The sequence below is a fragment of the Nyctereutes procyonoides genome, unplaced genomic scaffold, assembly GCF_905146905.1.
Source record: "Nyctereutes procyonoides isolate TBG_1078 unplaced genomic scaffold, NYPRO_anot_genome, whole genome shotgun sequence".
Taxonomy (NCBI): Eukaryota; Metazoa; Chordata; class Mammalia; order Carnivora; family Canidae; genus Nyctereutes; species Nyctereutes procyonoides.
In genome coordinates this window covers 18,074,725-18,101,698 of record NW_026575049.1, presented here as the reverse complement: position 1 = coordinate 18,101,698, position 26,974 = coordinate 18,074,725, and the positions used below count along the sequence as shown (strand labels likewise).

General features: G+C 56.1%; 1 protein-coding gene across 3 annotated transcripts; it reads right to left on the bottom strand.

The window, feature by feature from the left end:
* Positions 1–718: 718 nt before the first annotated feature.
* Positions 719–26,974, bottom strand: IL17REL (interleukin 17 receptor E like). 3 transcript variants are annotated; one of them, XM_055327785.1, is made up of 16 exons: positions 26,855–26,974; positions 23,006–23,033; positions 5,723–5,872; positions 5,432–5,541; positions 5,103–5,217; positions 4,854–4,898; positions 4,481–4,620; positions 4,133–4,204; positions 3,998–4,052; positions 3,472–3,635; positions 3,364–3,408; positions 3,045–3,102; positions 2,731–2,894; positions 2,485–2,565; positions 2,248–2,305; positions 719–1,219 (listed from the first exon to the last, which is right to left on the bottom strand). In XM_055327785.1, the coding sequence occupies exons 1-16, from the start codon at positions 26,954–26,956 to the stop codon at positions 1,194–1,196; spliced, it is 1,413 nt and encodes a 470-aa protein (XP_055183760.1). In that variant the 5' UTR covers positions 26,957–26,974; the 3' UTR covers positions 719–1,193. The 3 variants fall into 3 exon arrangements, with proteins under 3 accessions (XP_055183760.1, XP_055183759.1, XP_055183761.1); XM_055327784.1 differs by having other exon boundaries at positions 3,364–3,635; XM_055327786.1 differs by having other exon boundaries at positions 3,364–3,635; positions 5,723–5,835; positions 26,855–26,960.

Here is a 26,974-nt window from a genome sequence, read left to right as displayed (position 1 = left end):
TCTGCTTGGGCCTCAGTTCCCCCATGTGGAGGAGGCCAGGGCTGCAGCAAGTCTTGAAGCGCCCACACCTGGTCAGCTCCCGCGTCCACTCCCTGCTCCACCTCCAGGCAGGCAGGGATTTCCAGGGGTAGCCCTGGGTCAGAGCCGGGGTCTGTCTGCATGGCCACGGGGCTCCCGGATGGTCCAGGTGAGGGGAGCAGGAACTCAGGACAGGGGCAGCCCAGCCACAGCCAGCTTGTGGGTCCCCACCCCTCCTGGGCCTTGATGGGGAGGGAGCACCACCAGAGGACCCCCAGCCCCCAGGCCATAGCCTGTCAGCCCCTAAACCCTGACCCGGTGGGAGTGGGGGGCTGCGACCCGAGGCTGGGCCTCCCTGACCACCGCCCCCCGCAGGGTCCCATCCCTCTTTCAGTTCTTGGCTTGGCTTGGCCTCGGGCAGCCACCTTATGGGGACCCTGGAGGGGGGCTTCCCACACGTGGCCTGGGCAGGCCATGGGCTACGGCGTTTCCAGCCTACGGGGTGACCTCGGGGGCAGCCTGGGGGCTCGTGTGTGGTGGGGGTGCTGGCAGGGTCCATCTGCCATCTGTGGTCCCACCCTCACCTCCGGAGGCAATCCCACAGGGCCCCAGGATCCTCCCTGCCCACCCACGTGCCCAAGGGGCTGCTTGCCCTGCGGACCCCATCTCTGTCCTCAAGGCAAGAGGCGAGCTTGGCGGACACGTGTTTACTGAGTGTGGGGTGTGTACTGGCTTTGTGGGGGCAGCAGCCCCATTACGGGGGGGGGACAGCGGAGACGGGCCACGGGCTAGGAGGGCATTTGCAGTGCCGCCGACCATCTGGGGCAGCCCGGGGCCTGTCCCTGCCGTCTGTGGGTTGGGCAGGGGACTCCAGAGTCGGACGATGGAGCTCGGGAGGGGCAGCCGGCGGCCTTCAGGAGCCAGCGTGAGACTTCTGCGGGGCACATCCAACAGCCCAGCGGCCGGTGGGTGGCCCTTGGCCTGGGGCGTGGAAGTCCGTCGGGCCTGAAAGGCCTCCGTCTGGCTCAAAGTCCCGTGGCTCAGGCCCCACGGCCTGGGTGCGGGTGAGGCACCTTTGGGCTCTGAGGCCAGAGGCTCTGGGGCCCAGGCGCTGCCCCCCCCCGCCCCCCAGTGCTCAGCCGGGCACTCGCTCATGCCGTGCGCGGCTCCTGGCCTCAGTCTGCTGTTCCCTGGCTGGCAGCTGGAAAGAGAGGAACGGGGCCTCGGTCACCCACCCCAGGCTTGCAGGGCCCTGCTCCCCCACCGTGCGCAGGAGGAAGGAGAGGCCCGGGCCCTTCCAGGCTGCCCAGCCCTGCAGAGCCCATGCGGGCCTGGACCCCGACCACTCCCTCTGACGCTGCTCCCCCACCCCCGTGTGGCCTGGAGGCTCCGGCAGTGCTGGGGGTCCACTCCCAGGTCACCAGGCCCATAGGCGGTGGAGCCCTATCCAGACACAGGCTCCCAGGGGTGACCGTCGCCCCTTTGGCCCATGATCAGCTGGAGGCGACCTTGCTAGGGAACAGGACCCAGACTTGGGGTGGGGAGGAGGTGGAGGACACGGGTCTGAGAGACACCCCAGGCTCTAGGGCATTTCCAGTGGGGCAGGGGCAGGCCTGGGGCTGCCCTGGGGGCGAGCCCCCCTTCCTGTCCCCTCTCGCCTCCAGGGCTCCCACAGTCCACTGTCCCTGCAGCAGCCGCACAGGCGATGTCTGCTCCCCACCTACATCCCACGGTCCTTCTCAGGACCCCCAGGCAAGGCCACCCGAGCCACACCCAGGACCCACAGGGTCAGCCTGGTCTCCTAAGCCTGAGCTCCCAGTAGTCTGGGCGTCGGTGGCTTGGGTGGGTGAAGGTGGGCTGAGGGACATCCTGGGTTCCTGGACACTTGGCACCAGAGCCCTAGTCAGGGGTGGTGGGCACTCAGGGAGGAGGAAGCGGCTCCGCTGGTGCAGCGATATGGGCTGTGGGTGCTGGGGATGGGCCTCTGGGGTCCTTGACGTCCCAAGGCAGGGGTGGGGCCAGGCCCCTGCCTTCTATGCGGCTGCCTTCACCCTGGCTCCAAAGCCAGGCCTGACTTCAGGGCAAATGGCCCTCCGTCCCCCAGCAATGCCCAGTCTCTCCATGTGGTGCCCACCCCGTCCTCAGAATGGGAGACAGGCTCCAGGCTCAGCCCGTGGGTGTTCACTCCCCCCGCACCCCTGGGGCCCGGGACCTAGTGGGGTCACTCACGGCACCGAAGGTCACACAGCTGCTGGGGGGCGGAGAAGAGCATGTCGGTCCTCCGGCCCTGTAGGCAGGCCGGCTCAGTCAACACCAGCGGGTGTTGCCCCCCGCCCCCACCCAGCATCCCCTGAGAGACAGGGCACCCCCAGGAGCTCTGGGGGAGGAGATCCCAGGGGCTTCATGATGGGAAACAGGTCTGGGGCTGCAGTGGGTGGGCAGGGCTGGGCAGGCAGCACCACCCACCTGGATGCAGGTGTTGGGAACACAAGCCTCGTCCCTGGGAACGTCTACAAAGGCGACAGCAGGGCCTGTCATGAAGTCACCCTGGTGAGGAGGGGGCAGGTCACTAGCAGCGGGGGGGGGGGAGGACTGGCCCTACACTCTGCACCCCTGCGCCCCAGGGGGCCTCGAGGGCTTGACTCAGGGCTTTGTGGGAGGTCGAGGCCTGCAGGAGACCCCAGGGGTCAGCCCCCGCCTAGGCCAGCTCACTGAGGCTGGAGGGAGGGCCGTGGCCCAGAATGCGGGGCGGCAGGCAGGGGGCCACGTCTTCCTCTGCTGACACAGGTACACCTGGAAGTGGGCAGCTTCGGGCGAGAAGAAGGTGACCCGGAGGTGGCCCTGAGAGGCTGCTGGCTGGACGGTCATCTTCCAGGCTGTGGGGGTGGAGGTTTGAGGCCTGGGACCACCCTCTTCCCACCCTCCGTCCCAGGGACCCGAGAGGCGTCAGGGGAGCAGAAGAAAGGGCATTATTTGCTGCGTCCACACGGCCAGGACGGCCTCCCTGCCTCCCATGCAGAGCTCACCTTGGAAGCGTTGCCCTTTGAAAGGGCACCTCACCCAGAAGCCCCGGCTGGTGGAGAACTGCGGAGAGGTCGGAGAGGTCGGGAGGCATGAGGCTGTGGCAGTGGGTGCGGGGGCTGGGGGATGGGGGCTGGGACGAGATCCCGGGCTCCACCCTCGGACCAGGATGGGAGCAGAGGGGTCACTGGGGGGCTGGGCTGCAGGGCGGGGCAGGGTGTGGGGCTGTGTGTGGCTGCAGGCCCCAGGTGCCCCAGAGCCCCCTGCCTGCCCCTCCCTACGAGCTGGTCCTGCCCTGGGTGGGCTGTGGCCTGGCCCACTCACCTTGAGGCAGAGCTGGGGCTGCGTGTCCACCCGCGGGTACTGCACCTGCAGGGCGCTCAGGTCAGGCCCGTGGCCACGCCCACCCCACCCCACCTGCTGGGTACTCACCCTGCCGTGGGCTGCGCGGCCGGAGTGCTCCAGCTGGTGGCAGAGTGCCCCCGGCCCGGGGCGCCAGCACAGGCTCACGTGGCCACTCACGGGACAGGCAGGCTCCCAGCTCAGGGCCTGGGCCCCCGGGTGGTAGTGGACGGCATCCCACAGTGCTTCTGTGTCTGCGGGGAACCCCCCCCAGGACACCCCCCCCCCCCCGGGGCTCAGGTCAGCTCAGGTCACCTGCCTCGGATGCAGTTCTCCTGCGGCTCTCAGTGCCAGGACCCCGCGAGCCACTCTCAAGACGACCCGGCTCCTCCGGGGGAGCCAGGCCGCAGCCAGTGCCTCCCAGGAACTGGGCACACACTTGTGCACACACGTGGCTCTGCAGACTCTGCCCCTGGAAGGACCGGCCAGGACCCGCCTCCGGCTGCGCGCTCACCGGGGCAGGCTCGGGGGGGCTGCCCGAAGGGTTCACCCCTGTGTCCCTCGGGCTGCCACCGGCCCCCCTCCCTCCCCCTGGTCCACACCACAGGACACTTGCCATCCTCGAAGGGACAGGCCTGCATCCGCACCGCATCAGGGGTCGCAGACCAGCCCTGCGGAGGGGCCGGGGTCAGCGCAGGCCGTGCCCCTCCCTCCGAGTCCTCCCCGGAGCCAAGGCCACACTGTCACTGACCTCAAGGCACAAGCAGGGCAGCTCTCGGCTGTAGGGCAGAAAGACGGTGCGGGAGAGCCCGTTGGCTGTCACCTGCGGGGCAGGGGGGGCTTAGGGGCTGGGGCTACGGGGCGGGGCGGGGCACGGGGGCGTGGTCGTGGGCGGGGCTAGCCCAGGGCGTGGTCGTGAGGTGGGGCTAGCCCCAGGGCGTGGTCACGGGCAAGGGCTGGGCCAGGGCGAGATCAGGGGGCTGGGCTGGGCCCGGGGGCGTGGTCATGGGGCAGGGGAGGGCGGGGCGGGGCCTGGGGGCGTGGTCTGGGAGTGGGGGTTCTGGGCCAGGAGGGGCCCGGGGCTTGGGCCTGGGCTCACCCTCGCCAGGGCTCCCACGTCCTCACAGGTGAACCACTTGAGGCAGAGGCGGACGTAGTAGTCGGAGCCCCCGGGGGCCTCGGGGGCCTGGACCCGAACGACCTTGCGGTCGCGGTCCACCCAGTAAGAGAACTTCTTGGCTAGAAGGGCGGCAAGTGGGGGCCACGCCAGGACTAGGGGTCACTGGACAGAGGTCGACACCTGTCCTGAGAGCCTCGAAGTGCAGACCCCTGCCAGGCCCCGGCAGCTGGGAGTCGCCCACCTAAGGCCCCTCCCGATTTCCCCGGTGGGGGGCCCCAGATGCCCGGCCCCCAGCAATCTGAGGGTGTCCCCGGGGCTGCGGGGCCGCGTCCCACCCGAGGAGGGGGCTCACCGGAGCAGCCGGGCAGGTTCCTCCCCACGTCCTGGTCTCCACAGTCTGCAAATGGCACAGGGGTGGTGGGCCTGGCCCTCGGTGCCCAGCGGCTGGCCCCCTAGTTGGGCCTCAGCCCCAGGGGTTTGCCAAGTCTGTCCTCTTCCGGGGCCTGTGACCTCAGTGAAGCTGCTCAGCACGTGCCCTCCCCCTGCCCAGCGTGTCCCTAGAAGCCCACTGCAGCTGGGCTCGGGCTGCCCGGGCACCCACCTTCCACGCGGTACTGCCGGTCCAGCTGGATCCCACAGAAGTGGGGGACTGTCCTCAGGGTGACGTAGAGGCTCTGAGCCACACCCACTTCGAAGCAGTCAAAATGCACCTGGAGCTGGGCATGTACAGGTGAGAGCCAGGTGGACCTGGGGCTCTAGCTACCCCTCCTTGGCCAGTCAGCTCCCCCTCAAGGCTGGAACCCAGGACAAGGGGTCGCCAGTCCCGGAACTTGGGTGGGTCGGGTGTCCAGGAGCAGCAGGGGACGGCTGCTCCTGCCTGGCAAAGGCCTCAGGGTGGGCCAGCAGGTCGGGGTCAGGCCCTGGCCTCACCTGCCGCCCCACCTGCAGTCGACGAGAGGCTCGGGAGACCCTCACGCTTTGACACCGTGTCTCCTGGGTGTCGACATTCATGGAGCAGGCCTCCAGGCCCCGAAGGCCCTCTGGGGGAAGGGAGGGGCCGCGCAGGCCTGGTCAGACCAGGGCCTCGAATCCTCTCCGTGAAGGGCAGGTAGTGGGGATCTCTGAGCCGCCCTGCCCCTTGGATTGTTGTGGAGTCAAAGCAGCCTGAGCCCCCCGGCCCCTCCCTGGGTGATCCCACCGTCACACGGGGCTGCCTCTCACCGTGCAGCGTCAGGGAGGCCTGCACGCGCAGGACCAGGGAGCAGTCATCGCGGGGGGCGCACTTCATGGCAGTGGACAGCGTCAGGGCCTCCAGGACCGACGGGGACAAGGACCTGGGGGCGTGTCGGCAGAAGCTGTTAAAGATGTTCCCTGGGGAGGAGAGGAGGGCGGTGAGTGCCCGGGGCTCCCCAGGGCCCAGGGAGGCTTTGTGGGTGGCTCAACCAGTGGCAAGGCTCAGGGACAGCCTGTCCGGGGAGGGGGCCCACTGTCTTGCCCCAGTGCAGCCAGAGAACTGGCCCCCAGTGAACAGTGGACCTACCCCTGAGCCGGCTGTCTACCGGGCGCCAGGAGAGGCCAGGGTGGGCAGGAGGCTACACCTCAACGTAGGAGCTGCTGCCCCACCTGGCCGGCACAGGTGCAGTGGAGCCCACCTTCTGCTAAGCTGGCCACCCCCTTGCCTGTGTTAAAGCTGGGCAACAGAACAGGCCTGCTGGGGGCATGGGGTCATGACCCCCTGTTCACAGGTCAGCAGGTACACTGGCCCCGAGGCCTTGGTGCAGCCGGGGTCTCAAGTCCAGGCACCAGGGCTGAGCAGAGTTGTGGACTTCGCTTCACTGGGGACTGTGGGGTTAGTTCCCCCTGAGCCGCGGAGCCCTGGGGAGGCCCGTGCCCCATAGCTGGCGGCCCAGGTGCCCTCCTGCACAGGTGGTGGCTCCTCTGCAGGTGTGAGGGACAGCAGTCAGGCCTGGTGTCGGGGATGGTGGAGGAAGTAACCCCTACATGGGACCGTGTGTCCAGGAAGGGGAAGGTGTGTGTGCTCAGTGGGTACTTCGGGGACCAGAACTCCCAGGGTCCCCCAAGGCAGACCCTTGGGGATACATCAGGAAGATCTCGCTGGGGCTGGACCTCGGGTAAGTGCTGGCACCACAGGAGAGGGACCCACTGCTAACCCTCAAGTGAAGGGGGAGCAGAGGGAGCTGGCACTGAAGGCGCCTGTGCAGTGAGACTACAGCAGAATTGGCCGGCTGGGAGGCCCCCTCCCTGGGGAGCTGACACAGGACCTGGAGGTGCACAGCAGGGCCCCCCATCCCACCGGGCCTGGGGCCGCAGGTGGCTTCTGCTCTGGGAGCTCCTCCAGCCACATGTGGGCAGGCAGGCTGTGGAGGACGGTTTCAGGAAGGGGAGGACAGTGACGCCCTTGAGGGGACCGGGGCTGAACCCCACAAACTAACGTGTCGCTGTCTGAAGGGGGTGGGGGGGCAAGGGGAGCCCAGTTCCAGCCTGAGCAGAGGAAAAGTCGAGAGCCTGGGGGGATCAGAGTGCTGGCGTGTGCAGGACAGAGCGTGAGACAGGGGAGTCCCGGACTACACTCCCCGCAGGTCCACGCTGTGTGTACGCGCGTGCGCACAGGCACACACGTGAGGGAAGCAGCCCAGGAGACCCGAGGGACAGCGGCCTGCACTCACGCGGGGCGGCGTCCCTCCTCCCTCCCAACCAGGCCTGGGCAGGCACCTAGTCTGCAGGAGTCTGGCCTCCGCCTTGACAGCGACAGCCGGCCAACAAAAAATTACAAGCTGTGCAAAGAAATCGGGAAAATACAATGAGAAGAATCAATTAAATTGAAATGGGTGCAGGTTTTAGAATTGGCAAGTCAAGAACATGAAAGTCATTATTACAGCTGTTTTCCATATGTTCAAACAGTTCATTATAAAGATGGCAGATAGACAGGGAGACAGAGCTCAAACCCAAGTTCTAGAAAAAAATGTAACATCTGAGATGAAAAATACATCAGATAGGATTAATAGCAGATTAGGTGTTTAGAAAAAGTTTGGGGAGCTTGACATAGCTGCGGACAGTCTCCAACAGTAGGCGGAAGGAGCTAGTGGTGGCGGTGATGTGATAGCAGAAGCAGAAGCCGCACAACTGCAGTGACGCAGCGAGCGTCCGGAGGGTCCCGGGAGGAATGGGGGGAGTGAGAAAGAAAACGCGAAGAAACAGGTATCTCCCCGACTTGATGAAAACATAAACTCACTGATCTGAGAAGTCGGTGAGCGCTAGTATAAGAGAGACGAAAAAAGTACGAGGCACACCCCCATGAATTCGCTGGGAGCCAGTGGCACAGAAAGCAGGGTGGGAGCCCCCCCCCCCCCCCCGAGGAAGAAGACACACGTGTGTGTACAAAGATCGTAGAGGGTAAGCGCAACAGTGAGCTCCTTGCAGGAGCCGAGCCCGCCCTGCCTGTGGACCCCCGGAGAGCTTGGGAAACACGGGCTCTGTGGACTTCCTTAGCGTAGAGAAGCTGAAAGATTCTTCATCAGAAGACCCAAACTACCAAGAAAATAAGAAATATTAGTCCCTTGGGTAGGAAGGGAAATGGTACCAAATGGAATAAAGAACACCAGAAAGGACAACCACGTGGCAGATACACAAGGTATTTTCTCATTATTTATATCCATTTAGGGACCTCTGGGGGGCTCAGCGGTTTAGCGCTTGCCTTCAGCCCAGGGCCTGATCCTGGAGACCCGGGATCGAGTCCTGCGTTGGGCTCCCTGCAGGGAGCCTGCTTCTCCTTCTGCCTGTGTCTCTGCCTCTTCTCTCTCTCTGTGTCTCTCATGAATAAATAAATAAAATCTTAAAAAAAAATCCATTTAAAGGAGGATTGACTGTTTACACAAAACAATAATAGTAATGCGCTGTGGAGTCTAGAACACGCCTAGAAGGGAAGGGTGTGACTACAACGCAAAGGCCTAGGCTGGGTGGCGAGAGGGGGGCTGGCTCAGCCCGTTGGGCCTCTGACTCTTGGTTTCTACTCAGGTCTGATCTCGGGGTTGTGGGATCGTGGGATGGAGCCCCGTGTCCTTGGGATCCGTGCACTGTGGGGAGTCTGTTTGAGAGTCTTGCTCTCTGCCCCTTCCCCCATTTGCTTTCTTTCTCTCTCTGTCTCTGTCTCTCTCAAGATAATAAATCTTTAAAAAAATAAAATTTTTATTTTATTTATTTATTTTTAAAAAGATTTTTTTTTAAAATTTATCCATTCATGATAGACACAGAGAGAGAGAGAGAGAGGCAGAGACACAGGAGGAGGGAGAAGCAGGCTCTATGCAAGGAGCCCGACGCGGGACTCGATCCTGGGATCCCAGGATCGCGCCCTGGGCCGAAGGCAGACACCAAACCGCCGAGCCACCCAGGGATCCCCCCAAAATAAAAATTTTAAAACACAAATGGATGGTAGAGATGGAGCTGCCCTCTGGGAAAGATGCTTAGGCTCTCCCTGAAGCGGTGCATCTTCACTTGGAGGGAGAATATAATGAGTTAAAGATACACATTATAAACACCAAAACAAACAAACAGAAAAAAAAAAAAAAACAACCACCCACCAAAGCAATCACAGTAACAAAGAGTTTGAACTCTTAAGTCAACGAAGGAGGCAGAATGAAATCACACACACAGAAATAACGAACCCACATGAAGGCAGAAGAAAAAGTTAACGAAGAAGAGATGGAACAAATAAGTAGGAAGATGATTAATCGAAACCTAACCGTCTCAATGATCATAGGAAATGTAAATGTTTAATACCATAGTTAGGCAAAGGCAAAGGTTTTCAGATTGTATAAAAACGCAAGACACAACTATAAGCTGCGTATAAGAAACACACTTTAAATGGGAAGACAAAGACACAAATGCAAAAAGGCCCGGCACACTAGCACTAATCAAAAGGAAGACGGAGTATTTGGGACCAGGCAGCATGGATTTCATGGCAGAGAATATTAGCAGAGACAAGAATATTCATTTCAGAATAACAGAGGGAGCAATCCACCAGGAGGACGTAACAAGCGTAAGTTGATATTATGCTCTTAAATTCAGAGTTTCATAGGAGATGAAACAAAACATCCCTACAAAGGGGGGATAGGCAAACCCACAATTATCGTTGACCGCAACCATCTTCCCTCTCTACTTGACGGAACAAGTAGGCAGAAAACCAGAAGGAACCGGGTGGCGTTGTGTGACACAACCCGCCGGCTCGACTGGATCAGCATCTATGGAATACCCCCTCCAACAACAGTAGAATCTGCGTGTTTTTCAAGTGTACACGGAGCATTTATCAAGAGAGACTATGTGGCCCATAAAACAGTCTCGATAAATTTAAAAGGATTCTGATCAAACGATCTTCTCTGATAAAAATGGAATTAAATTAGAGATCAAATAAATGTTTCAAGGTGCACCTGGTGGCTCAGTCAGTTAAGCATCTGACTCTTGGTTTCGGTTCAGGTCATGATGTCTGGGATGGAGCCCCGTGTCGGGCTGTGCACTCAGCGCGGAGTTGACTTGAGAGTCTCTCCCTCCCACCCACCCACTCATTCTCTCTCTCTCTCTTCCTCTAAAATAAATAAATTAATTAAAAAAATATTTCTGGGGCAGCCCTGGTGGCGCAGTGGTTTAGCGCTGCCTGCAGCCCAGGGCGTGATCCTGGAGACCCTGGATGGAGTCCCACGTCAGGCTCTCTGCATGGAACCTGCTTCTCCCTCTGCCTGTGTCTCTGCCTCTCTCTCTCTCTCTCTCTCTGCATCTCTATGAATAAATAAATAAAATCTTTTAAAAATATATATATATATATTTCTGGAAAACCTCCCAATGTTTGGAAACTAAACAATATACTTCTAAATAACCCTTGGGGCAGAGAAGATATGAAAAGGGAATTTAGAAATTACTTTGAACTGAATGAAAAGATAACATAGAAAAGCATTTGGATGCTGCCAAAGCACTATTTGGAGGGGTGGGGAGGAATTTGTATCACTAAACTACATTTAGGGGGAAAAAAATCTCAAATTAGTGGCCTCGGCTTCCACCTCAAGGAACTAGAGATAGAAGAGTAAATGCAGACACTTATATTAATGCTAAGTTATATGTCAATTAAATCTCAAACTGAAGAAGAGTAACAAAACCCAAAGTAATCAGAAGGGAAAAAAAATAAAGATCAGAGTGGAAACCAGTGAAATAGGAAAGAGAAAAAAAAAAAGAAATAGGAAACAGAAAAATAGAGAAAAGTCAATGAAAACATATGTTTAAGAAATAAATACTGTCATTCTTCCAGAAAACCAATGAGGAGGGAATAGTTTGGAACTCATTCTCTGATATCAAAACCTTACCAAACCTTACAAGAAAACTATAGATATCTCATGGCCGTAGAGCAGAACTCTAAACAAAATTTTAGTAAACGGAATCCAACAACATATAAAGGGTAGCACATAACTACCAAGTATAATGGTCCTAGGAATACAAGATTGGTTTAATGTTAGAAGATCAATCAGTATAATTAATTGTGTTAACAAATTTTGGAAAGCACATGTGATCATCTCAATAGTCATAGCAGAATTATTTTGGAAAATCCAGTATCTATTCCTAATAAAAACTCAGCAAACAAGGAAAGTAAGGAAATGTTCTCAATCTAATGAAGACCATCTGTGGGAAACTTACAGTTAATATTATGCTTGCCCGTTGAAAGAAGGATTGTTTTCCCCAAAGATCAGGAACAAGACCGGGATCCCTGCTCTGAGCACTTCTACTCAACATTGTATTAGAGATCCTACTTAATGCAATAAGGCAAGAAAAAGAACTTCCTTTTCAGTTTGGAAAGAAGTAAAGCGGTCTTCATTCACGGATGACATAGCTGTCTCTGTAAAAATCTAATCTACAGAAAAGATGCTAGAAGTAATGAGTGAGTTTGGCAAATTGCAGGAATCAAGGTCAATATACAAAAACACACCGTATTTCTGTGTGCTAGCAAAGAACAATAGCCAATTGAAATTTTTTAAAATACCATTTACATTTGCTAAATGTAATACATAAAACTATGAAATACTTACAGACAAATCTGACAAAAGATGTACAAAATCTATGTCCTGAAAACTACACAACATGGCTGAGGGAAATTAAAGAAAATCAAATAAAGGAGAAGTATGCTGTGTTCATGGGGCATAAGACTCAAAATTGCTAAGATGTCAATTCTCCCCAAATCGATCCATAGATTCAATGAACTTTTGATCAAAATCCTTTTCGTAGAAGACCTCTTTCCGCCCCCAGAAACTGGCAAGCTAATTCTAAAATTCACTTGGGAATGCAATGATTCCAGAATAGCCAAATCATCTTTGTTAAAAAAACAAATCTGAAGACCAACACTGCCTAATTTCAGGACTTATAAGTAATCAAGTAGGGATTAGGACAGTGGGGTATTGGCATCAAGTGGATGGAACAGAAGAGAGTCCCCACATAGACACACCCATGTGTGGACGGGGGACTCGCGGCAAACATCCTGGGCAGCCCAGTGGGAGAGGGACAGTCTTTACAACGAATGTGCTCCATCGACTGGATGTCCATAAGCAAACAAACAAGCAAGAACTTTAATCCAAATCTTGTACCACACACGAGGTCACACCAGACAGACTGTTGATTTAACTATAACATCTAAAACTACGACACTTTTAAAAGAAAACATAGTAAAAAAAATATCTTTGTGACCTTGAGTTAGGCAAAGATTTCTTTTTTTTTCTTTTTTCTTTTTTCTTTTTTTTTTAAAATTTATTTATTTATGATAGTCACAGAGAGAGAGAGAGAGAGGCAGAGACATAGGCAGAGGGAGAAGCAGGCTCCATGCACCGGGAACCCGATATGGGATTCGATCCTGGGTCTCCAGGATCGCGCCCTGAGCCAAAGGCAGGCGCCAAACCGCTGCGCCACCCAGGGATCCCCTAGGCAAAGATTTCTTAACTACAACACAGAATCACGGCGGTAGATGAAAAAATCGATTAACTGGACTTCATAAAAATGTATCTCTGAGAGACACCAGTAAGAGCATGAAGAGACAAGTCACAGGCTGAGGGAAATGCTTGCAGATCACATATCTGGGAAGGAACTGGTCTTCAGCACCTGGAAAGACCTTCCCAAATTGAATAATATGGACACCAACAGCCCAGCAAGGAAGATGCAAACACGTTCTTCACCTCGAGGACAGAGCGACCGCTGAGCACGTGGGGAGGTGCTCACCGGCAACAGACACTAGGAGATGCGCATTTAGCCCACCGCGGCCCGCCGGCTGTGGTATGTGTGAGGATGGCAGACAGGCTGGGGCCGCCGCTCCCCGTGCAGGTGCAGGTGCAGGTGCAGGTGCCGACGAATGCACACCCGCAGATGCTGCTACTGGGAATGTCCGAGGGCCCACCACGTCCTTGGAGGCGAGAGCTCCGCTGCCGTGTGATGCAGCCATTCCGAGCCTCCACACTGACCCACGAGTGGTGACAAAAACACAATGTTGATTGTGGTTTAATTGTTAGTAGCCCCAACCCAGATGTCCGTCAACAGGTGGATGCCGGGCAGACTGTGCACAGCCATGCAGTGGAATGGGCTTTTCTTTTTTTTTTTTTTTTTTTTTAAGATTTTATTTATTGGGATCCCTGGGTGGCGCAGCGGTTTGGCGCCTGCCTTTGGCCCGGGGCGCGATCCTGGAGACCCGGGATCGAATCCCACGTCGGGCTCCCGGTGCATGGAGCCTGCTTCTCTCTCTGCCTGTGTCTCCGCCTCTCTCTCTCTCTCTCTGTGACTATCATAAATAAATAAAAAATAAAAAATTAAAAAAAAAAGATTTTATTTATTTATTCATGAGAGACACAGAGAGAAGCAGAGACACAGGCGGAGGGAGAAGCAGGCTCCCTGTGAGGAGCCTGACGCGGGACTCGATCCTGAGACCCTGGGATCACACCCTGGGCTGAAGGCAGACGTTCAGCCACTGAACCACCCAGGCGTCCCTCTCCTTCTCTCTCAAATAGATAAAATAAATATTTAAAGAAAAAAAAAAACTAATGCTATAAAGGAAATTTCCTTCGTCCTCCCATCTACACCGTATCTAAGAGGGCAGCAAGTACCCAAACTCCTCCCCAGGACTGGTGAGATGTCTTACTGAGCTTGACCCCACAATTGGAGGTTTCTCCCAACTCAGTTTAAGTTTATGGAAGATCAGAAGTGGGAAAAATAAAACAATATTTAAAAAAAAAAGCCTTAAGTACGCAGAGTACAATGTCTTCATATCCTGTGGGTTTGTCTTCATCATGAAAAGGGGGTAGACCAGGGATGGGCGAGGAGGTCACAGTCTCCTGCCACCTGCTCTTCCCAAACTGAGGAGTAAGTTTTTTTTAGAGATTTTATTTATTTGAGAAAAAGAGCGAGTGAGCAAGAGAACATGAGTGGAGGAAGGGCAGGGGGAGAAGCAGGCTCCCTTCTGAGCAGGGAGCCCAACCTGAGGTTGATCCTGCAGCTCCAGGATCATGACCTGAGCCAAAGGCAGACACCAGCCAACTGAGCCACCCAGGCGCTCTCAAACTGCTGGATATTAAACAAAAAATAAAACCAGTGAATAGGGGATCCCTGGGTGGCGCAGTGGTTTGGCGTCTGCCTTTGGCCCAGGGCGCGATCCTGGAGACCCGGGATCGAGTCCCACGTCGGGCTCCCGGTGCGTGGAGCCTGCTTCTCCCTCTGCCTGTGTCTCTGCCTCTCTCTCTCTCTCTGTGACTATCATAAATAAATAAAAATTCAAAAAAATATTAAAAAAAAAAAAACAGTGAATAGCTGGGTTGCTAGGAAGTATGTCAGTGATAAAATCCTCCCACGCCGCTCACAGTTCTAAACAATCACCTGCATCTGGCATGGCCCCGGCCCGGTGTGTCCTCAGCCCACCCTTGTCTTGGAGCTAATGTAAGCAACGGGTGGGATCTGATGGACTCTTCTGAGCCTTCCAGAGGGACCCCCCTCCAAGAGCAGTGGCTAGAGTCCCAGGGGCCCCCCAAGGAGGCGGCCAAACCGCCAGCTGTCCACAGACTCCATGGTGAAGCCAGTGGGCAGCCAGGTGATGCGGGGACGGGCAGGGAAGTCTAAGGTTCCCTTGCCATGGAGGCCACCTGTAGAGCCTTGTGCGCAGCATTCCTGGGGGAAGCCACGTGTTTCAGAGTCCTCTTTCCACCCACATGCTCTTCACGAGTGTAAAAACGTCTTCTCTGCAAGGAACAAGAAATCCACATCTCTTGACCTTTCCTGGGAAAAAAAGCAGATCTATTCCAGCCAACTGAGAAAAGGTACAAATCAGAATTAAAAAAAAAGGGAAGCCTGGGTGGCTCAGCTGTTTAGAGCCTGCCTTTGGCCCAGGGCATGATCCTGGAGTCCCGGGATCTAGTTCCCTGTCGGGCTCCCTGCATGGAGCCTGCTTCTCCCTCCTCCTGTGTCTCTGCCTCTCTCTCTGTGTCCCTCACAAATGAATAAATAAAATCTTAAAAAAATAATAAAATAAAAAAGTTGGAGCCAAAGCAGAGAAGGGCTTGTGGGGGAACATGGGAGGTAATGAGCCGTATAGAGGGAAAGCTGCCTATTGTAGAATAAAATGTATAAGACCGGGGTCTTGCCCCAGACCAGCTGACAGCGTCGAGGAGAAGAGACAAGTGTGCTAAATTATTTGTGGTGCAAAAAACGGGGACAAGTAGTCGTTGTCACTCTGTGGAGACCATTGTGAACCCCACATTTATCATGAAGACTCGTAGGAGTCTCCCCATGGGAGAAGTAAATATATTTGGTCTTTTCAAAGATCTAAAAAATGCCGCAGAGCCTTATTATAAGAAGGCCTAACAGATGTATTTTTAAAAGGAGAAATAGGAACTCAAAAGGAAGAAGTGGGTTACAAAAGGGAACAGTGAACACAGGAATTGGTGAAATGTGGTGGTGAATTTAAATTCCTATCAACAAAGAAGGGGAGGAGAGAGAAAGACTCCTGTGTGTTTAAAAACAATTCGGGAGTTTCGTTTCCAGTAATACGCTGGACCCGGTGATCTGAGCCAACTCTGCCGCTAAAAACAACTAACAAGGCTGGAGGAACAACTATGCATATAAAAAGGTTCACAAAAACTTGTCAAAGCTGATGAAAGCATCAGGCTTGTGAGGACAAAGCGTGAGAAAGGGCAGAGGGATGCAGAGCTTAGGAAGCCACGTCTGCTGGGGCACTGCAGAGCTGCCCCACTATCACCCTGTATCGGGGGGATTTGGGAGGAACCCCTAGACTGGGCCCTGTTGCGTGGCTACTCTGAGCACACAGGGAAGAACAGAGAGCCTCCCATAACCTCTGGTGGGTCTGGGTGCCGGTCCCAGGCCTGGTCTGCATCCCTAGGAAGGCCCAAGACACCTCAATCTGTTTTTAAACTCAAAATGGTCCTGACTGTCTCAGATTACCCCTGGGTACCACTCAGAAACTAAGGGGAAATCTGGCCCAGGGGGAACTGCCTTCATCCTAGGCCTCAGGGAACACCAGGAATCATTTGCAGAAGGCACTGAGCAGACACATTTAAAGATAAATATGTTAGAAAACAAAACACCAGCAGGGAAACCCAGCAGAAATGACAGGCCACAGACAGCCCTGCAAAGTCTTCCAGCCACAGACGCACCAGATGTGAACTACAGACCAGCCACCCCAAGACAAGCTTGAAAGTACGTGCAGTGGGAGAAAAAAAAAAAACAAAACTACAGTCGGAGCAAGCACAGTCGACATAAACGGAGTTTCTAGAAACAAAACCCAAGGAAATAGAAATTAAAAAATGCAACAAGTGACTTTAGAGTAGACTGGACCTCACCGAAGAGAGAAGTACTGAAGCGAAAGTTTGCAGCAAATGACCCAGAAGGCTGCAGAGACAAAGAGATGGAAAATATGGCAGAGACATAAAGCAATGTGGTGAAAGAAGTAAAATGGCCAAGGTGTCCCCAGGGAAAGGAAAGAGGGTTGACAGGGCTGCCGGCTAGCTTTTCTTCTTTCTTTCTTTTTTTTTTTTTTTAAGCCGGCTAGCTTTTCAAAGTCTCACACAAGGTAAAAGTATAGGCCAGTCTCCTGTATGAATATAGTTGCAAAATCCTAAATAAAATTTTAGCAATTTGACTTAATAATATATTAAACACGACTGGATAGGATTTGTTTCAGGACTCCAAGTGTGGTCAACATTAGAAAATCTATTAGTACAATTCACCTCATTAAAAGAATTACAAAGGGGGGAATAACTGTATGATTATTTTCACAGATGCACAAAGTTTTCATAAAATTCACTTTCTATTCATGACAAAAGAAAGTTTAAAAAACTAGGAAAAGAAAGGCACCTCCTTGCCTAGGTGGAAGCCATCTCCTTCAGAGGCCCCATAAGCCTGGTTATGACTGGTAAGTCTTGGGAGTCACTGTCATAAATATCAGGTCTAAGATGAGTCGTCCCCTAGTGATTGGAGCCAGATCCGTAAGACCAGAAACAAACATAGGTTTGTAAACTGTCATCAGTTGCAGAATATGTGATTATTTATATACAAAAACTTAAGAGATTCAATGGGAAATCTTTTTTTTTTTTTTTAGATTTTATTTCTTTATTCATGAGAGACACAGAGAGAGAGGCAGAGACACAGGCAGAGGGAGAAGCAGGATCCCTGCGGGGAGCCACCCAGGCATCCAAGACTCAAGGGAAAATCTATTAGAAATAACAATGAGTTTTTAACAAATGTGTTGGATACAAGATTAATATAGAAAAATGGCATTACTTTTGGGCACCTGGGTGGTTCAGGCAGTTAAGAGTCTGCCTTTGGCTCAGGCCATGACCTGGGGTACTGGGATCGAGCCCACATCAGGCTCCCTGCTCAACAGGGAGTCTGCTTCTCCCTCAGCTCCTCCACCCCTGCCCCCCACTTGTGCTCTCTCTCAAATGAATAAATAAAAATCTTTTTTAAAAATAACATTGCTTTACCTCAGCAACACCAGCCAGGAACTATAATAAAGTAAAGAAAACATTCACAGTATCCTTCAACCTCTGAAGAGCATAAATAAAAGCTTTGAGGAAAACCTGAATAGTTGGAAAGGCATACCATGTTCATGGTTGGAAGACTCAACTCTGATAAGATGTCATTTCTGTCTCAAAGTAATCAATACATCCAATGCAATTCTGATCAAAAATGTGTGATATGATAACTTATAATAAGAAATATGGGGACGCTTGGGTGGCTCAGTAGTTGAGCATCTGTCTTGAGCTCAGGGCGTGATCCCGGGGTCCTGGGATCGAATCCCATATCAGGCTCTTCTCAGGGAGCCTGCTTCTCCCTCTGTCTGTGTCTCTGCCTCTCTCTGTCTCTCATGAATAAATAAATAAAATCTTAAAAAAAAAGAAATATGTATTGATCTGTACCCATTATCTGGTGTAGGGACCCTGAAACCCTTGGAATTTCCCAAGAGATAAGCGCTAATAGGGTGTCTTTTGTTGTTCATCAGGAACCACTTTCAACCACACCTGAGTTTATGTTAATGAGGTTAAGTTCTGGAAAGCCCCTGAGGATGGGGGCTTGTTGCCAGGGAAATCAACCACCTGATGACCTCTGGGGAGGGGACAGGAGCTGGAGGTTGAGTCAGTCACCAATGAATTCATCAATCTTGTCTTTGCAAACCCTCCCTAAAGGCGTCCATAAAACCCTAAAGGACAGGGTTTGGAGCACTTCCGGATTGGTGAGCATGCAGAGCTGGGAGAGTGGCAACCCCAGGAGGCATGGGGGTCTCCATGCTCCCCTCCCTGCACCCCTTCTGTTTTTTCTCGGATTATATCCTTTTATAATACATTGGTTATCTGGCAAGTAAAACATTCTCTGAGTTCTGTGAGCCAATCAAGTAAAGTAACTGGACCCAAGGAGGGGTTGTGGGAGCCTCTGGCCTGTAGCCAGTTGGTCAGAGGCCTAAGTGACATCCCAGACATGCTGGTGCTTGAAGTTGGGGACAGTCTGTGGGCTCTGAGGCTAAACTGGTGGTCTAGATAACTTGGAACCAAGTTGCTTGATGATATTATAAAATACACATTGGTTCTTTCCAAAATAAGCAAATAAATCTTTTTTAAAAAATGCAGGAGGTGCCTGAGTGACTCAGTTGGTTGAGCACCTGACTCTTGATTTTGGCTCAGGTCAAGATCTCAGGGTTGTGAGATCCAGCCCCATGTCAGGCTCTGTCCTCAGTGGGGAGTCTGCTTGGGATTCTCCACCTCCCTCTGCCTCTGCCTCTGCCACCGCACCCCCCGCCATGCTCACGCACGCTCTCTCTCCAAAATAAATATATACATCTTTAAAAAATACACACATTGGAAAACATCTGCTGAAACTCTCAGGAAACTTGACAAATGATCAAAAACTCCTATTGAAGAAGTGAAGGTGTACACAACACTAAGACCCTTATTTAAAAAAGCTATTTATTGTAAAAATGAAATTTAGATACTCTAAAGCTCACCAAAAAAACCCCCCACAAAACATAGCTTCATGAATTCTGACAGAGCAGAACGCCGATCACCACCAGGTAGCAGGTCCCCAGCTAAGCCACGTGCCTCGCTCGCCCAGAACCGGCCCGCTGGCTTCTTGGCATTTCTTCACTGGTTTCACCACCCGGATGAGCCCCACACACAGACTTGAGGCTGGCCTATTTTTCAAACTTGGCTTGTCTGCTCTGTCGTTTTGTCTACACGTCTCCTCCTCCTTTTGCAGAATCAGGCTCTTTGTCGTGCCAGGCATCCCTGGGGCACGGCCGCACCCACCCTCAGGCCCCTGCATTTCTGGCAAATGGGCCACAGGACCCCGAGGCCCGACTGTGCTCAGGGTCCAGTCCCTGGCAGGACTAGCGCTGCCGCCAGACGCCTTCAGGAGGATGCCTGGCTGTGTGGCCTCCACCAGGTTTGACACTAGCGTTACCCACACTCAGGTCGTTGGGAGGCGCAAAATGGTGACACCATTCTACCGTTTTGTTTCCACCTATTAGCTGGAACTTCCTCCAGGGTGGCATTCCCAGAAAAAAGGCAGGGTCAAGGCTGGACTTCCAGCTTTCGAGGTGAGCACTTGGTTCCCTGTCATCTGCAGAAGATGAAGAGTTTCTTTTTTTAAAAAAAAAACAATATCGTTATGAATATGTGTGTTCACACAGGTTGCAATTTATTGACTTTTTTTTTAAGCTCAAATGATATCCTCTTGGCTAATGGGAACTTCTTCAGGTTGGCTCCAAGTACTTTTATTTTTTTTTAAGATTTTATTTTTAAGTACTTTCTACACCCAACATGAGGCTCGAACCCACAACCCCTGGATCAAGAGTTGCTTGCTCCTGTGACTGAGCCGGCTGAGTGCTCCCTAAAGTTCTGCTGACATGGACCAAAGTCTTGGAGAGCGTCCTTGCTCTCCGGTATGACAGGACGTCCTAGGTTCTTCTAGTACATTCTCTGCCCCAGACTGGGAGGCAGCCACTTCTCCGGGAAGCCCTGCCTGGTTTCTTTAGGTGGGAAATGGTGTTTTGTGGCTGCAGCCTGGACACGGGGGAGGCTCCTGGCTCCACACTGGTCATTGGTTCTGGGATCTTCCTGTGGAACGGGCAACGATGTATGTACATAAACGCAAGGGTGACTCCTGGGGTCACGTGTCCCCTACCAGTTCATAGTAAAGGTTTCACATGACCTTTGCTACGTGACATCTGTTTCTCGGCTCTTCCGTGCAGAGAAGGCTGACCCCCAGGAACACGGGAAATAGAGGGCAAGCCCAGCCTGCCATCCGCTACACCCCATGTCACATACTCCAGTCCTGGCCACAGCAGTAACCATCAGGGTGAGAAGTGGTAAAAACAGGTCTTGGCATAAAATCGTCTTATTCTTTACTCATTTCTTATGTCTGTCGCCACCTATATAATGAGCATAAAGCCATGACGTCCCATACTCTCTCCCTCTTAACATACGGCCCGTGCGCAGCTAGCCTCATGCAGGGCCCACACCGTTTCTGACGTTTGCCCCATGGGTCTGCTTGGCTGCCCAAAGCTCGTCCCCTAGCAGACGCCTCACAGGGCTCTGGGGTCGGTATCCCCAGTGTCTCTGCTCGTACAGTGCCGGGAGGTCGCTATTCTGGTACTGGAATATACTTGAGGGATGCCCGGGGGGCTCAGCAGGTGAGCGTCTGGCTTTGGCCCAGGGTGTGACCCCAGGGTCCCGGGATCGAGTCCTGCATCGGGCTCCCCACAGGGAGCCTGCTTCTCCCTCTGCCTGGGTCTCTGCCTCTCTCTCTCTCTGTCTGTGTCTTTCATGAATAAATAAATAAAAATCTTAAAAAAAAAAAGAAATACACTTGACATGCAACACTGTAAATTTAAGGTGCACCCCCTGGCCTCACACATTTATACATTGTGGCTCGGTTCCCGATGTGTCCACGATGTGTCCACCACACCCGTATTGTGCCACATAATTATCATTTCTTTTCTGTGGCTGCAATAATGAGCGACTTTGATGACTGAAATACAATTTTCCTGCCATATTCACGGCGCTGCGCATTCCATTTGTCTGTTTCCTTCCACTGGAAAATGTTGGAAAGTCTTTCCGTCATAATTGCCTGCTCTTGTTGCCTACATGCCCAAAAGATTTTTCTCTCTCTCTTTAAGGTCCTTTCACTTTACTGGACTATGTCTTGGTGTTTGATATTCGGGACCCTGATATTCAGGACTCTTGGGCATATGGTTTGCCTTCACCATAGCTAGTTTCAAGAAAAAATTTTTTGATCTTCTGAGAACTGTAGTTCTCAGTATTTATTTCTTCTGTCACCTTGAGTTTCCTCTTCAGCATCTATAGTTGGGACTTTGTTGGCCTGTCTGCAACACTTGCCGTTTATTCAGACATCATTTTAATCTCTTTCTTCTTTATTTTTAAAAATAGCCTCCTTTCGCCTTGTATTTCTCTTGGGTTTTTAATATTCGGGTCTGTTCACTCTTGGGTTCTTCTAGTATAGTCTTCATCTCTGAAACTACTTTTCCTTTATTTCTAATTCTCTCTGTTGTCACCTCAGCTTCGAGAATTTCCAGATTTTGTTCATATGCATCATTTTCTTGGGTATTCCTACCATTTTGAAATGGAATGTTACAGTTTGGGGAATCTTTAGCGAGACCTTCTGGTGCACTTCCATCGCCTTTGGGATGTCATTCCTAGTGTCTTTTTTGTTATCATGGATGGTCTGGAATTTGTCCTTGATCCCATTGTTGCTTCTGTGGTTCTGAATGCAGTTTTCCGAGCTCTGAGAGGGCTGCTCGGTCGTGCTGCTTTCTGGCCACACAGCTCCCTCTCCTGGCGAGCTTGTGGAGTGTGTAGCAGGGTGGATGGCCCGCCAGGATCTTAGCTCTGTCCCCATGTCCACGTCCCCTGTACCTCGTCTCCAGCCTCTGTTGTCTTGGCAGCACCCCCAGCTGCGCCGCCTCACCCGGGGGTCCCGGAGCTGCCGCGGGTCTGGGCGGGCAGGTGCGCTTTCCCGCAGGCACTGACGGCCAGGCCCCAGCTCCCCAGCACAGCCACAGGTAAGGCCGCTCACCTAGGGGCACGGGAGGGAGCCGCACCTCGGTGCCCCCTCTCTCCAGGCTGCACCTGCGGGCTCCGGCACGTAGGAACACAAGCCGCGGGGCAGTTTAGGAAAAGAAGCAACGAGGAGGGGATCCCGCGGCTAGCGGCTGTGAGGACCTGAGATCACAGGGGGCGCTGGGTCAGGGACCCCCTCCTCCAGCCCCCCGCCCCTCCCCCCCGGGGCTGGAACACCAGACCCCCCTGCAGGTGGAGCTCCAGGCAGCATCACAGTTGCATCCCTACCTCACCCCACAGTGGAAACCACCCCCAGCGAAAAAAAGAGCAAAATGAAAACAAAACTTTCAGAAGTATGTCAAGGCATCAGGGCAGGAAACACAGGGACTTAGGGGGGCTACGATCACATTGAAGTGGAAAGGGTGTGAATGGCCTTTGGAGGCCAAAAGGAAAAAGAGAGGGGCCCTCAGGAGTGACCCGGGCCGGAGCACCGCCGCCCCATGTCCTGGGGCCACAGACGCAGCAGCCACGAAAGACAAGAATGCTATAGTTACATGGGTGTCATTTCGTGTTGGACAAAATACCAAAGTTGCTAAGGGGAAGTGGGGGTTTCCGTATGTCGCTGGTTGGGGGTGCAAACTGGCGTGGCCACTTCCATAAAGAAAGGTGGCGTCCTCCAATTAAATAGGAACACGGAACTCTCTCTGGCAGGTGCACAGCTGGGGGCCTTGCCCACGTGCATCAGGTGGTGGGCAGGGACCCCCGAGGGACACTCTGTCCTGTGCGGCAGGCAGGGGCAGGCCAGTGGTGTCGCAAGGACGACAGGGTGACCCTGGTGACCAGGGTGTACGAGGGCCACAAAGGCACCTGCCCCCTCTGCCTGAGATGTACTCACAGTTCACTCGGCTCCTGCAGGCGAAGCCCTGGGGACAGAACAACGACAGAGGGTGAGAGGTCAGCCTGGCCGCTTCTGGTCCTTCCCCAGAAGCCAGCCCCAGGGGGCCAGGCAGTCACCTGGCCCCTCACCGTCAGCGGGGCTCGGGGTGCTACATCCCCCGGTCGTCCTTGGTGTTGGGGGTCCTGGCTCTGCATGCAGCACTCATTCAGTAAATGGTGTGACCTGGCCCCTGGACCAGCGGGCTCCCTCCCCCAACTACACCCGCACTTCTGCTGGTACTGGAAGCTCTTGGGGCCCCGTTCCTTCTCCAGGGCACTGATTAGGTGCCGGGGTCCCCAGTCAAAGAAAGAGCCGGGAGAGCCTGCCTTTGAGGAGCTCACATTCCAGGCGGGGACACAACCCGGAATGTAGTCGTCAGCAGGGTCTATTTTATGTTAGACGTTGAGAAGGGCCGAGGGGGGGCAGCCGAGGGGGCAGCGCGGCGGGTTCAGGGCAGCCCTGCCAAGGAGGTGAGCCCTGGGCGGCCGGGAGGGACCCTGTGCACCTGATCTGGCGCAGCTGTCTCCCCTCCGGCCTGACCCAGGGCCGCAGGGGGTGGGTGGACTGGGGCTGGGCTTTGGGTGGGCGGCCAGCCGGCAGGCCTCGATCCGCGGTGGGCAGTGGGCCCCCCAGCCAGTGGGGGGGGGCTCGGGGTGCTGCCCTGGGAGGCTGAGCCCCGGCTCCCGGCGACACCAGGTGGTGGCAGGCAGGAGCAGCGACGGAGCCCTCTGTCCCCCAGAGAACTGAGCCCCCAGGACCCTGACAAAAACCCCGAGCCCCTGCCCTCCTGGTGGCCACCTGGAGGACGGAGCCGGCCACACCTGCCCCGGGATTCCAGCGCCTGCCCCGCTGCGACCCGCTTCTCTCTCGGGGACAGTGTTTGCAAAGAGGCGCAGTCGGTTCTCCCCTAAGGCACCCTCTGCCCGCGGGGTGAGAAGGGTGGCCACGGGGCTGGGGCTTCCGCTCCACTTGGTTTGCTGTTTGGCGTCTTGGCGTCACTCAGGGGGGCGGGCTGAGTCCCCGGGACACCCCCAGAGCGAGCCTCGCCACCCGGGGAACAAGGGGCCAGGGCTGGGGTGCAGGCCCATACGCAGCCCCAGTGCCCGCTGGAGGCCTGGTGGCCTGGTCCTGGGCCTCCCTCGCCACCTCCTCTCCGCCGGCGGCCTCGGCTATCCTGGGCGACCTGAACACCCCTGCCCCCCATCCCCCAGCTCAAAGACAGAGGGGGCCCAGCTGCTTGCCTCACAGGCTGGGCACCTCCTACCCTGGGGGACTGGCCCCAGGCCCCAGCCACTGTCCCCTGCAGGTGGGTTCTGTGGCGGCTGGCTGCCCTTCAGGGCCCGACCCGTCCTCCCAGACACAGGACAAGGGGCCAGCAGGGAAGAGCTCAGGTTGAGGGCACCCGGAGGCCCAGGGTCCTGACCCCGGGCTGGAGGGAGCCGGTGGGGGGGCAGGGTTGGGGGCTGGCTGGGAGGGGGGAGCGGGGCGGGACAAAGCTGTGGCCACCCCCACCTCCCTGGGGTTTTCCGTTGGGTTTCTCGGGGCTTCCCATGCAGTCCCCAGGGGTGGGGACTGTCTGGGGAGAGACTCCTCAGGCCCAGGTCTCTGGGCAGGGCCTGTGTCCCCCCCCCCCAGCCCCCCAGCCGACCCCCAGAGCCAAGGGCCTGCCTGGGTTGGACTCCTCCCGGCTCCCTTCCTGTGGGGCTGATCCCCTCCCCAGGGCCCAGGACCCTGGCCCCCAAGCCACCGGGGAGCGCCCCCTGGTGCCCCAGTCAGCCCCCTCAGGCATCACAGGCCTGTGCTCCTGCCCCCCCCCAGCCCTCCCTGGACAACTTTTCACCCAAGATATGGCAAGGCCCAGAGCTGTCCTCCTGGGGCGCCGGTGGCTGGGGTGGGTCTCTGTGCCCTTGTGGGGGCAGCCACAGGCTTCCTGTCCCCTGGCTTCTCCAGCTGGAGTCCAGCCTCCCTCGGCTCCCTGCCCTCCTCCTCTTCGAGCCTGAGCCTGCCCGCAGCGCCCCCGGCCCCCCCACCTCCTGGGGGCCGCCTGCTCCCCCATCCCCTGAGGCACCCCTACCCTCCACCCCCTGCCGCACCCCCCGCCCCCCACACCCCAGGGGCCACCTGCCCCCCCCAGCCCACCCCCTGCGGCACCCCCACCCCGCCACCCCCGGCAGTACCCTCACCCCCCCAACACCTGCCACCCCCCCGCCCCCCACCCCCCCAGGGGCCACCTGCCCTCCCACTCCCTGTGGCACCCCTACCCCCCACCCCCTGCTGCACCCCCCGCCCCCCACCCCCCAGGGGCCACCTGCACCCTCAGCCCCACCCCCTGTGGCACCCCCACCCCCCACCCCCTGCCTTGCCCTCCGTCCCCCTGGGGCTGCCTGCCACCCCCGTCCCGCCCCACCCCTGCAGGGTAGCAGGGTGGCTGCAGCTCCCGGGCTAAGTCCAAAGTCCCTCCTGTGGGGTCAGCAGCGTCAGGGCAGGGAACGCCCCTCCTCTTGCCCTGTCCCCCTCCAGCCCCCTTCTCCTCCTTTTTCCTTAGGATTCTCTCCTCCTCACACCTCTGGTGGGGGGGCTCCGTCCTACCCCCATCCCAAAATGGGGCCCGTGCTGGCCTCGCCCTGACCTCCACTCATACCCACCCGGCTGCCCCCCTACCACCAGCTCACGCCTGACGGGCTTCCCAAACCCCACATCTCAAAACCAAGTTGCCTCCCCCAAAACCTGCCCCCCCAGGCCTCCCACCTCCCACGTCCAGCAGCTGGAGCTAGAGTCGTGTGCCAGGGTCCACTGTGACTTGTCCTTGTGCACCAGGACCCCAGCGGCCCAGCCCCACCCGCAGAGTGCACTTGGAGCAGCTCCTCCCGTTCTGCACCTTCACCGTGGGTGGGGTCCCGACCACCACCCCCAGCCCCCAGCCCGCCACCATGCCCCTGCCCCTGACCCTGACCCAGCTGTTTCCTCTGCACCCACGGTTCCCACCAGCGGCCAGAGGGAGCCTCTCGGCCCCCCAGGGGTCCCTGCACCTCTGATCCCAGCCTGGCCCCCGGCCCCCCCAAGCCCTCCCGTCCCCCACTGAGCTCCCTGGACCCTCGGCTGGACCCACTCCCAGGGGTTGCCGAGCTGTCCCTCCTCCCAGAAGAGGCCGGGGTGTCCCCCGTGTCCTCCAGGGTGGCTTGGGCACCGCCCCTGGAAGGCAGGCCACCCTGTTTCCTCCCCGACGGTGGCCACCACATAGACCTTGTCTCGTTGTGTGCTACCACTGAGGACACATTCCCGAGCCACAGTACACACAGCAGGGGCTCAAAATTTCCTCCACCCCGGGTCCTTCACGTTCTGTGCCCGTGTCCCTGCCGCGTCCCCCACGGTCCCCGTGACGCCTGCTGGGCTGTGTCCCCACTCTGCTTCGGCCAGTCTTGGGCACCAGGGGGCACCTCCTGGGACACAGGCACACTTTCCAGCCGGGGCTGCAGGGCCGCCACCTGCAGGTGAGGTCAAGGGGGCCTGGCCTGCAGTGAACGGTCCCTGCCGTCCAGGACAGGACGAGGGACAGGACGGGGTGCTCCTGCAGCCTGCTCTCAGCAGGGCATCCACACGCCTCGGCTGAGACACGGTTGGTGGCAGCGGCGCGGGGCTCCTGGGAGGGGCCCGCCTGCACCCCGGGGCCCCTCGGCCTCCCCCACCAAGCGCCCAGGGCCTCCCGCCCGTGCCACCTGAGGGGAACGGGTCCCTAAGGAGGAGAGCCCGCTGGGGGCAGGAGAGGCCCCCCAGCCGCGGGCCGGGCAAGGCGGGCCAGGAGCTCACCGGAGAGCAGGAGACGCCGCATTCTGCGACCCGGGGCATCGCCAGGCCGCGGCAGGTGGTCCAGGTCAGGGAGAGGAAGAGCACGGCTCGCCCGGCCAGCATCCCAGCTCCCGGCTGCGA

Bases quoted from the DNA above. Each gene is read 5' to 3' on its own strand.
- IL17REL (XM_055327784.1), bottom strand. From the start codon at position 26,956: ATGCTGGCCGGGCGAGCCGTGCTCTTCCTCTCCCTGACCTGGACCACC. The intron at 4,205-4,480 runs GTGAGCCCAGGC...CCTGCCCCGCAG, and splicing joins ACGTGGGAGCCCTGGCGAGG to GTGACAGCCAACGGGCTCTC. The intron at 2,895-3,044 runs GTGAGCTCTGCA...CCACCCCCACAG, and splicing joins CAAAGGGCAACGCTTCCAAG to CCTGGAAGATGACCGTCCAG.